Source organism: Carica papaya, chromosome 6 (assembly GCF_054855325.1).
Source record: "Carica papaya isolate Zhongbai chromosome 6, ASM5485532v1, whole genome shotgun sequence".
NCBI classification, from domain to species: domain Eukaryota; kingdom Viridiplantae; phylum Streptophyta; class Magnoliopsida; order Brassicales; family Caricaceae; genus Carica; species Carica papaya.
This window is the reverse complement of record NC_142314.1, coordinates 10703276-10714434: the sequence shown is the minus strand read 5'-3', so window position 1 is coordinate 10714434 and position 11159 is coordinate 10703276. Positions and strand designations below refer to the sequence as shown.

The window sequence follows — 11159 nt, the reverse complement described above, 5'->3', positions numbered from 1 at the left end:
TCAACTTTTGGTTATAAGCCTATAAATATGCACCTTCAGCTGTGGTAAATTTTGCAAGCAATTTTCAAATTATCAATCTTTGTTTTCTACAGAGTGTTCTGCACGTCTCTGCTCAATTTGCTATATTATTTTTCCTACTTTTACCGACACTTTTATCCACTATCAAATCTATTTGAAAGAGCATAAAAAATCTTTCCTATTATTCTCATTCTCCTTCATCACCATTATCAACAATGATGGAGGTGTAATCTTCTTTCCTAACCAAAGCACCCGCAATACCACTCGAGACTTCATCTTCAAAATCTCTCCCAAAAAGGGTGAAATAATCAAGACCCAGATCCAAGAAAGAAAAAAAAAAAAAAAAAAAAAAAAAAAAAAGAAAACAGTTGACAGAGAGAACAATCAAGAGGGAGGAAGAAAAAATAGACCACAAAAAGTCACTTAACAGTGCCTAGATTCAGGCGTGCAACGGAGGCTGAGGCATATTAAGTCAACCATGGGAATAGAACTTGAGAGAGGAGATGGGATTTCCAAAGCGTGAGGGGATTTAATTTTTTTTTTAAATAATTTAACTGTTAGTTTATAAATAAAAAATTAAAGTATATATTAAAAATTAAAAAATACATGACATCCGTGACAAACATTTATAATAATAATATAAAGGTGGTAACCGATGTCATTAGCCACATATACAATTTTGGAAAAATTCAAATTGGGCACAAAACATTAAGATTGTGTTCGATACTAATATTGTTTCAAAAATTATCAGCTCGAAATTATAAAAAGAATAAAGAAAAAAAGAAATCCAAGTCCAAAATCAACACACAATTCAAAGAAAACCCATCTCTCTTATCCCTGACCTCTTCTTCTCAGCACTTTGGACTACATTCCAACCCTCTGGTCTCTGAGGTCTTCACGTGATTCCAGCACATTATTTTACTCCCATCAACTCTATTTATCAACTTCCCAAATCATTTTTCTTTCTTAAATATATATCCCCTCAAAACAATCTGCCACGTATTCCCCCATGCACATGCACGTGTCAGCTCTCCTGACACGTAACTCATCATCGTCTTCCTCCACCTATAACATATTCAGTTTTACGCTTAATCTTCACTCTCATTCCTCTTCTCGCTTCACAAGGGAGAACACCATGAAACATAAGTCTCTCGGTTTGCCGTTTCACGCTTTCTTCATCTCCGTTTTCATCTCTTTCTTTCTCGGCACTCAGGCTTTGAATGATGTGAACGATGATATCTCCTGTGAGTTGCCTCTCGTGAAGAGGCATCAGAGAACGTCTCTTCTCGATACTGAGTTCGGACAGATCTCCGCCGTTCAAATCAGGGATGGAACCAGATTGGGAGCACGATATTATCTTCAGTTCATCACATTGGAACCAAATTCCGTCTTCCTCCCTGTACTCCTCCATGCAGACATGGTTTTCTTTGTTCACACTGGTTAGTAGCCACAGCAGTAGTACTAGCTACTCCTCGATTAATTGCTAATCTGTCGTTTCTTTTTCAATCTTTTTTTTTTTTCTGGGTATTGATGTAGGGAGTGGGAGGTTGATTTGGGCGCATGGGGAAGATGAAGGTGAAAATAAAGTGAGAAATATAAATATAAGACGAGGAGATATGTATAGGTTGCGCCCTGGTTCTGTGTTTTATCTGGAGAGCAGCTTAGAAATGGAACGAGAGAAGCTCAGAATCTATGCAATTTTCTCCAACACGGACGACAACTTATTCGTAAGTCTTCCTACGTGTCCTCTTGTGCTTTCTTTCAAGTTGAATTGCAGATAATAGTGGAGAACAAAGACGAAGTTTGCTTGTTTTTTTAATGTTTGAATGGAAATTACACGAATGCAGGAGCCCGCCATTGGGGCATATTCGAGCATTAGACACCTGATTCTTGGCTTTGATGGGAAGACCCTGCAATCGGCCTTTAAGGTATAATTCGCAATTAGTTTTCTTGCATCTACTTCTAGTTTATCTCGTTTTGTACCATCTACCAATGCCATTCCATTTTATACTGTTGTACTACAAGGTCCCACCGGAGGTTATTGAGTCCTTAAAAAGTGCAACCCGGCCTCCATTGATAATTCATAGAATCCCAAAGGAGAAAGATACCATCCATGATCTGGAATCTCGGTTCCTCAAGCTCGTTCTAGGCAGCCGAAGTGTCCCCTTCAATGCTGCCATCAACAGCAAGAAGAAGAAAAATAGAGCCTACAACATTCTTGATGCAGACGCAGATTTCAAGAATTGTAATGGATGGAGCCTATCAGTCGACAGGAAAGCCTTTCCTTTGCTCAGAGGCTCGAACATTGGTGTTTTCTATGTAAACTTGACAAAGGTTCGTGTTTCTTGACATGCCACTGTTTATGCTGACAGAAGACTCACACTAACTATTCTGTTTGCTGCTTGTTTGTTTGTTTTATTTTGTTTCGCTTCAAAGGGTTCAATGATGGGGCCGCACTGGAATCCCATGGCCACTGAGATATCGGTAGTGTTACAAGGACGAGGAATGATTTCGGTGGTCTGTCCTAGCAGTGCAAACAAATCCGAGTGCCAAAACATGAGATTTGAGGCCAACGAAGGTGATGTTTTAATAGTTCCCAGATTCCATCCCATGGCTCAGATGTCTTTCAACAATGGATCCTTTATTTTCATGGGTTTCAGCACTACGACAAGGAGAAATTATCCGCAGTTTCTGGCAGGGAAAAGGTCATTCTTGCAAACTTTGGACACGCAGATCCTGGCAGTGTCTTTTAATGTCAGTAACGCGACGATCGAACAGATTTTGTCTCCGCAAGAGGAGTCACTAATACTAGATTGCACTTCTTGCGCTGAGGAAGAATGGATGAAGGAGAGGGAAGAGATTGAGAGAAGAAGGCAGGAGGAGGAAGCTAGGAAGAGGAAGGAAGAGGAAGAAAGAAGAAGAGAGGAAGAACAAAGAAGAAGAGAGGAAGAAGAGAGGAGAAAGGAGGAGGAAGAGGAGGCAGCTAGGAGAGAGGAGGAAAGGAGAAGAGAAGAAGAGGAAGCCAGGAGGAGGGAAGAAGAACGGAGAAGAGAAGAAGAGGAAGCCAGGAGAAGGGAAGAAGAACAGAGGAGAGAAGAAGAGGAAGCTAAACGAAGGGAAGAAGAACAGAGGAGAGAAGCAGAGGAAGCTAAAAGAAGGGAAGAAGAACAGAGAAGAGAAGAAGAAGAAATGGAGAGACAGCAACAAGAACAACAGAGGCAACAAGAAGAGCAGAGAAGACAAGAAGAGGCTGCAAAGAGAGAGCAAGAAGAGGCAAGGACACAGGAAGAAGAAAGAGAACGAAGGGCAAGAGAACAAGCAGAAGAAGAAGCAAGGCAAAAGAGGGAGGAACAAGAAGGGCAACCAGAAGGACAAGGGGAGAGACAACAACCGGAAGAAGAAAGGCAGCAAGAGGAGCAGAGAAGACGAGAAGAAGCTGAAGCAAGGCAGCAAGAAGAGGCCAAGAGACAACAACAAGAAGAAAGAGAACGGCAAGCCAGGCAAGAAGAAGAAGCTAGGCAAGAGATGGAGAGACAGCACCAAGAGGAAGAGAGAAGAAGAGAGGAAACGGCAGCAAGAGAGCAAGAAGAAGCAAGGAGACAAGAAGAAGAACGAGAAAAACAGGCAAGACAAAGAGAGGAGCAGGAGGGACAAGGAGGAGGATGGCAACAAGGAGCAGGACAACAGAGAGGAGAGCTGAAAAGAGAAGCCGAAATGGCAAATGGCAAGGGGGGTGTGAGGAGCATGGTTTAGATTAACTACCAACTTCGCAGCGTTTCCTGGATTTTCGTAGTCTTGAATAAAGCTGCCTTAATCAGTTTGAGACGTACTTTTATGAATAAACAATCTGGTGTACAGTCCTAAGTTTTGAGTTGATGTTCTGGCTGTAATATTTTCTTGTTTGTAGTTTTAATTCATCTTGTAGTTTATCTTTTGACCATTCCACTGCTAGAAGACCACCAGAATTAGTGTTTTTTCTTCTGGTTTGTTGAGCTATCAGGTGAATAACTAGCGAGAAGGCAATCGTTTGTGGTCAATCTTAAACAGGAAGTACTAGGTTTTGACAATTGGCAAACTAATATGATATGAAGGTTCTTATTTGGGACTTTTGGGGAATACACCGTCTTCCTTAAAAGGGATTTCGGTGGGATTTATTTATCAAGGATGAAATATATCATTTAATGATATGAAGGTTTTTATTTGAGATTTTTGGGTGGTACGCTGTTCCTTAGGAAGGGATTTAGATGAGCCTTATTTATCTCAAGAATCGATTAGATTTGTATGTTGTTGGATTATATATATATACTTTAAAAAAATAAAAAATAAATAAATAAGATAACAAGGACTATAGCCCGAGCAGCTTTAGCTCAGTGGTATCAGGGATGGATATAGGTCCCTGGTTCCGGAGTTTGATCTGGATAAGTAAAAACTTATCTTTCAAGAACTAAACCAAAATGTCCAACTAAATTTGACACGGTGACACCACCTGGTCCATGTGGGCATTTAAACATATGGGTTCCTTTAGGCTGAAAAAGACTTAACGTGAACAACCAGCAATATGAGATCCATCCCTCACAAGCCTACAGTTACTTGTCGCAAATTCCTTAGCTGTGAGCCTCATAGCTTCAGCCGTTGGATCCAATCTATTGTTTAATCATTTCTTATGCCAACGATAAAATTAGAATCAGAAGGGAAAATACCCAGTTTGCTTGGCAGACAAAAGGAGACATTTATTAGCAACATGAAATACAGCTCGTTTGACTAGGTTTCATGGCCAAAATTTCAAACTAATGGTTTCCCCACAACTACCAGCTACAAAAAGAGCTACAAGAACTACAGACAACTATGACATTTCAACAAGGCTATTTTGCATGACAAACTCACAGGTCATTGGAGCGAGCAACAAATGAAATAACAACAGTGATATCATCGAGCTTTCCACCATAATAACGGTATCCAGCATCTTGAGCAGCAGAAGAAAATGGTGTCTGACGGTTCTTGTCCAGCGCACGCTGACGTGCCAAAGCTGCTACCTTCTGAGCTGTGGCTTGAGGTGTTAAACCAGCTCTTATTGCTTCAACAACAACAGCTGAAACCTCATTGTTGTACAAATTGTCAAATAACCCATCTGTTCCAGCGACGACAACATCACCCGGTGCAACAGGAATCGTAAACACCTGAGACACACAAAATCAAAGGTTTCAGTTTGTGCAGAGAGAATATTTGGAAGTTCTAACAGATGCTCTTGTAAATGAACATAAATTTCAACGACCAACACAAGCAAACAAATTTATTTGCTAGCCGAGGCAGAAACTTCAAATTGCCAACAACAAGCAAAGATTTCTCTCATTGAATATGTAGACAGTATTCAGGAAGTTAAAGCAGCATCATACCACTATTCTAGTAAATTATACGTGTGCAAAGTTTTTGCAAATTAACTGACCTGACCAGAACTAGGTAGATCACCCCCATTACCACTTTCTAATTGGTATGTAAAATTGAACCCATGCTGTTGCACTGGAGAGTGGAAGATAGTGCATCCATCTCTAACTACAATGAATCCACTGTCCCCCAGATTAATTGCATGCAGTCCCTATTAAAAGAAATCAATTATGTAAAATATATAGAACTAAATGGCAAGATTTGCAAATCTTCTCATTATCTTTCTACTAAGAATTCACAAATGTAAATCATCAAGTTCAACTATATATTACTAGTTAATTTTCTAACTTAGCAGCCGGGGAAAGAAAAAATAGAACTAGATGGGATACTTGGATGCGATAAACTAACAGTAGATATGCTTGTAATCTATTTAAAAAGAAGTGCAAACAAACCTCATCTGTGAGAGCAATGATGCAGGCTGTTGAGGAACCTTTTGCTTTGGTCTTTGCATGTGCCTTCTCTAATACTCTGTATGGGTTAATGGAACCCTTTGTCTCTTCTTCAAGTGCCAATAATGAATTAGACATGAGTTCACGGGAAAATTCCCCTGCATCAACACCAACATCTGCCCAACCACCTACCCCATCGGCTACACCAATGGCTTGTTTGTCTGTACAGATAAAATGAGCATCCTCTCCACCAGTATCCTCCTTGGCAGGATGAGGAAGGTAACAAGAGCCTGACAGTAGGTTCAGGGGTCTGTTTGCAAGAATAGTTATATAATCAGTAGTTAGAGGAAATTCCCAAAGTAAAGTGGTATTTTCCTAAGTGCTAACCCAACTATCAAATTTCCATAAGCTAACAAAGGGTATAAGCATGAGCAAATGTAAGCATCAAAAGTAAAATCTTTTAGGTCATTTAGAAGGTGTCTAACTTCTGATGTGCTATACTTTTTATTTACAAAACAAATGAGTTTATTACATGTTTGGTAAAATCATGATTTATAAATCGCCAATTCTATAAAAATAATCAGAAAGCAAAATTGATTAAGGTTAATAAATAAATATATAGAATACAATGTTATCTAAACACTTAAGTATTTATACTTTTTGAATTAATTAAAACATAAATTACACTAACAACTATTATTTTTTAAGTTACTTATTGTTTTCTTCATTTTATATTAAAAGATATTGAGAATGTTTTCTTTTGTGTTACCAAGGACCATTTCTAGTCTTATGGAAAATTCTGCTAGGGCAGTATGATAAGTTAAGGTTTGTAAAGACATGTCTTTGATCAGTATATTCTAGTTCACTTGTATTGGATGGTGCCAAGCTTTTGCATTTTCTCCATGCATGAATAGTTGCAGATGTTTTTCTACTAGACTGTGCTACAGCGTTTACTCTGGAATTAAAATATAAAAGGAAGCAAATGGTTATAAGGAACAGCAAAGGAGGTGATGAGGAGAGGATGGAGGAGCCAACTGGTGAAGTCTGTGATTGTTAAGGATTTTTAGAATTGGAGTTTGTTATTTCATTGAAGAACATTTTAGACTTTTCCTTATTAAATGCTGGATTATTTATAGATTTTTTTTTTTTTTGAAATAAAGCTTTTTTATATAGAATATAAGCTCTTTGAAATAGAAAAGCCAACCTCCACCATCTTCCCAACAAACTTTTTTTTTGTTCTTAGCTACCCAATTTATAAGCTCTTCATCAATTATCAAACCCAAATCAAATTTTGTAAGTTCTTGAAGATGCTGATAAGCTCTCTAATAAGATCAAACCCTGACTAAAATTTAGGCTAAACCAAACACTCTCTAAGTTTCCTGTAGGAAAATGGAAATGCTGCAAGGGATTAAGAATAAGACACTATAAAACAAGCAGAAAAGCAAAAAGAGAAATGTAAAAGTTATCAAATTAGGAAATTATTAAAGTACATACTGGCTGGATGAAATAGGTGAATCTTCAAGCTCCTGCTCTTGAGAATTGTCATCGCAAGACACATCATGAACTGGTCCAGCAGAGAAACAGACAGAAGAAAAGGTATGAACATTCTTCAGAAACGGTCCAAAAATCGTGTTAGAGCTTGTATTGCCTTGGACTTTAGGCATAAAGTACCCACAGACCAAATGGCCATTGTAGTGCTCTTGCTTCCTAAAACTGATACAAGCTTTGCGGCAACTAATACGAGTTCTATCAGAAAAATAAACACCAGAAGATTTGGTGAAGTCCACTCCATTCCCACAGCTAGAAACCAAGTCGTCAATATAGACATCCCCAAACATAGCTTTTGAACCAGAAACAGCCATTGCCCTTCTTCTGCACGGGGAGCTCAAATGAAACCGAGTGCTATGATTGAACAACCTAGTTGAACAAGGCAACGAGAAAACCAACCCGGAACCACCAAGCAGCAAACTGCTCTGCCCAATTCCGTAACGTACAGAATTACACGCCAGACCTCCTTGCCCAATTACACTTCTCTGAAGACCAGTACAGACAGCCGGTTTTACCTTTGAGAGAAAACGGGTCGACATCTTAACCTTTTACAAGAACAAATGCCATTGACCGCGTAGACAATAAGAAAGCTCATTCCTCTGAACAAATCAAAGCCCAAAAAGTAAACTATCAGCAATTACACTCACCTAAAGATAGATGAATTTGAGGCGAATTACAATGAGTAATCGAAATAAAAAAAAAAATGTAAACTTCAAGCAGACGCAGGAAACAAAACATACATACAATTAGCTTCGTTAATCAAAATCTCTTGGTATTGCCGCATAAACAAATGGAATAATTTCTAATCTTCTGTTTGACCCTCCATTTCTCTTATCCAAAACATGAATATTAATGTAAAAGAAAGCAAAGCTATGAAAATCGAACCTGCGAAATTAATTTGGCGGGGAGCTGCAAATAATCGACTGGAGAACCCTAAATGATGGAAACCACGTCAGAGAAGATGGAGAGAGAGGCCAGCTAAAAGAACTCAGATTAAATCGAAGCTCCGAAGATGGGCTTCGATGCTTAAAACGGTGCCGTTGGGAGCTTCTACGTCCCTCTGTTTCTCTATAGCCGGACTTGTCGAAAGATTAAGAATATAAGAGAGAAATGTAAGAAGGAACAAATAAACGTTTGGACAAAAATGCCCTTACATATTCGCGGTGTTCTTTAGATATGAGAAGGTTTATTTAGGAATTTCAGTTTAAAATTTTTTAGCAGGGGTTATAATATCGGTGGAGGTGGCACCTTGTAATACTGATGAGTTGGAAGTAGGAGGAATCCTCTGAGCCAAGCATTGGGAGGAGACCAAAGTTGATGACGTGTAATTCAGTGGTTGGTCTGTGACCGTTTGAATATTTTCGCAGTGTATGGAAAATTTTGACATTTATTTCTTTTAATAAACAATAAATTCTATATTAATTATATATATATTTAAGTCTTTGATACTACAGAAAATACCGAGTATTATGCTTATTGTACGAGATATTTGAATGATTATAGATCTTATAGAGTTATATGGTAAGAGCCAAGTGGGAAAAATGAATATTATGGAGATCACAAGCAATTTTCTTTTATATGAGTAAAAGCATTTTTTACTAGTTATATATATATATACACACACACACACACATATTGTTTGTATTTATATAATTGTAAAGATATTTAAGTGCAACGCAAGCTTTCGATATAAAGGTTATAATTAAGATTTTAGATTGTTATAATTATATAGTATAATATTCGTCTTGTCTAATAATTAATCATTGCATTTTCTAAATTAAAAATATATATATATGCTGATATTACCTATAATATTTTCTATATTCACTTAGGTTTTGGAAATACTATTTTTGCTCATTCAGATTTTTATTTGTCCACAATTGCACCATTACTAACAATGAGACAATACATGTTTGTCCTTTTTTGTTAACATAAATATACTTATGATTTAATAATAATCTATAAAATCAGAAATTAACACAGGATTATTTATTATATATATATATATATAATATTGGAATATATAACAATTAATTTTAAATATATTAAAATAAAATTATTGTGATAATATAAATAATAGTTATCTACCTATTTAACATATTAATAGATAGTAATAATTTATTTAAATATTTTAAATATAATGTGATTATAATTAATTTTTAATTTATTACAATTTTGAAATTATATTTATATAGGTTTATAATCATCTATTTTTTTTCTTGTATTTTACTTATTTTGTAGATTTTTTACTAAATATTTTTTTTAATCTTTTATTAGCATTTTATTTTATTTTTTATAAATTTTATGCATATACTATAGTATTTATATTATTTTTAAAAAAATTTATATTTTTTGCATAGTACAATATATAATTTATTCTTAAAGAACACCATAAGCTAATATAATTATTTCTAATTTATAACAGAAAACAGCTTTGACGTATTAATAATATTCCTTAAAGGATAGGCTACTGGTTTCAAAAAGTGGGCTTCATATTTTGTAAATATGTCCAACTGATAAAATCTTATCCTAACTGGGAATGGTATGTGACCCAAATATTGATTCTTCCACCTAGTGGGCATTGGCATGCAAGTATTTAAGCTATGAACCAAACGATAATGGATTATTTATTTAAAATTTCATATTTGAAATTGTTTTACAAAATAATATTTTTTTTCTTAAAAAAAAAAAACTCATTTTATGTAAATTATTATTGTCTTATTTGCTTAAACTTTATGGTTGATTTATTATAGAGGTCCCCGAACTTAAAAGAAAATAAAATTATAAATTGAATGTGGAAGCAGAATAATAAAATTAAAGTTTACATTTCTTACACAATAGTTTAAAATATTCAATGGAATTACGAGAATATTATCTTTAAAAGAACAACCGAAAATAAAAAAAAAATAAACGAAAAGTAAACAACTGAACACCATAGAATGACCTTCACTAACTTTTAAAAGAGTCCGGGTAGTAAATTATTCACAACCCCCTTGTTGATCGGGATCTGGATCTTGATCCTCTTGATTTAAAATAGTTAATGAATGGGTGAGCTGCACTACCTTACTAAGAATATCACACTACTCAACGATACAAAAACTAAAGATTCGTAAAAATAATAAAAACAACCAATTGAGATTTTAATTTAAGTAAATTTATTTATTATGACTAAAATAATTTATTGTATACTTACCGTTGCGAGATTTTCAAAACCGACCTATAGAGACAATAGCTCAACAACATCATAATCTCACATTCAAGTAAAAGCAAAAACAGTAACTTTTCTTATTTATTTGCATACTAGTATTCCTGGGGGCTTATAGGGATGTTCCACTTTGTATGAACCATTATTCAACATTGTTAACTAACCGGCCGTTCCCATATTCCGTCCTATATGAGCGCTAAGAATATCATCCCTCAATATCCCGTCCGGTATGAATATGAAATGGACCGTCTCCATACCCTATTAAGTATGATCGCCAAAAATATCAATCTTCGATACCCCATCTAGTATGAGACAACGTTCACGGTAGGGTTCCCTATGTACCCGATCTGCCAAACATCTCTCAGGATATTTAATAAGACTACCATTCATTCATTCAATTAACCAATCAATTTTTCATTTACATTTAATTTTTAATATCACAATTTAATCGTAAATCAACGCAAGACAAACAATACATGCATCAAGGAAACACAACTGAATTATTTTACCAATTTCAGTATATTATCATGCATTTAAAGGTATAAAATCAAACAATC

The 11159-nt window shown here is 35.8% G+C and overlaps 2 protein-coding genes across 3 annotated transcripts; one reads left to right on the top strand and one right to left on the bottom strand.

Annotated features, from left to right (window-relative positions):
* The first annotated feature begins 1135 nt into the window (after positions 1 to 1135).
* Positions 1136 to 3952, top strand: LOC110807896 (RmlC-like cupins superfamily protein). Its single transcript, XM_022033195.2, has 5 exons — positions 1136 to 1457; positions 1555 to 1745; positions 1866 to 1946; positions 2044 to 2352; positions 2455 to 3952. Exons 1-5 carry the CDS (start codon positions 1154 to 1156, stop codon positions 3769 to 3771), a joined length of 2202 nt encoding a protein of 733 aa, XP_021888887.2. The 5' UTR covers positions 1136 to 1153; the 3' UTR covers positions 3772 to 3952.
* A 770-nt stretch (positions 3953 to 4722) lies between these two features.
* Positions 4723 to 8486, bottom strand: LOC110807905 (Protein phosphatase 2C family protein). Of its 2 annotated transcripts, XM_022033204.2 has the most exons (5): positions 8283 to 8486; positions 7344 to 7996; positions 5853 to 6159; positions 5462 to 5611; positions 4723 to 5195 (listed from the first exon to the last, which is right to left on the bottom strand). In XM_022033204.2, the coding sequence occupies exons 2-5, from the start codon at positions 7934 to 7936 to the stop codon at positions 4899 to 4901; spliced, it is 1347 nt and encodes a 448-aa protein (XP_021888896.1). In that variant the 5' UTR covers positions 7937 to 7996; positions 8283 to 8486; the 3' UTR covers positions 4723 to 4898. The 2 variants fall into 2 exon arrangements, with proteins under 2 accessions (XP_021888896.1, XP_021888897.1); XM_022033205.2 differs by lacking the exon at positions 5462 to 5611.
* Positions 8487 to 11159: the final 2673 nt, after the last annotated feature.

Bases quoted from the DNA above. Each gene is read 5' to 3' on its own strand.
- LOC110807905 (XM_022033204.2), bottom strand. From the start codon at position 7,936: ATGTCGACCCGTTTTCTCTCAAAGGTAAAACCGGCTGTCTGTACTGGT. The intron at 5,612-5,852 runs GTTTGTTTGCAC...TTCTTTTAATAG, and splicing joins TCATTGCTCTCACAGATGAG to GGACTGCATGCAATTAATCT. The intron at 5,196-5,461 runs GTCAGTTAATTT...TGTGTGTCTCAG, and splicing joins ATCTACCTAGTTCTGGTCAG to GTGTTTACGATTCCTGTTGC.
- LOC110807896 (XM_022033195.2), top strand. From the start codon at position 1,154: ATGAAACATAAGTCTCTCGGTTTGCCGTTTCACGCTTTCTTCATCTCC. The intron at 1,458-1,554 runs GTTAGTAGCCAC...GTATTGATGTAG, and splicing joins GGTTTTCTTTGTTCACACTG to GGAGTGGGAGGTTGATTTGG. The intron at 2,353-2,454 runs GTTCGTGTTTCT...TTCGCTTCAAAG, and splicing joins TCTATGTAAACTTGACAAAG to GGTTCAATGATGGGGCCGCA.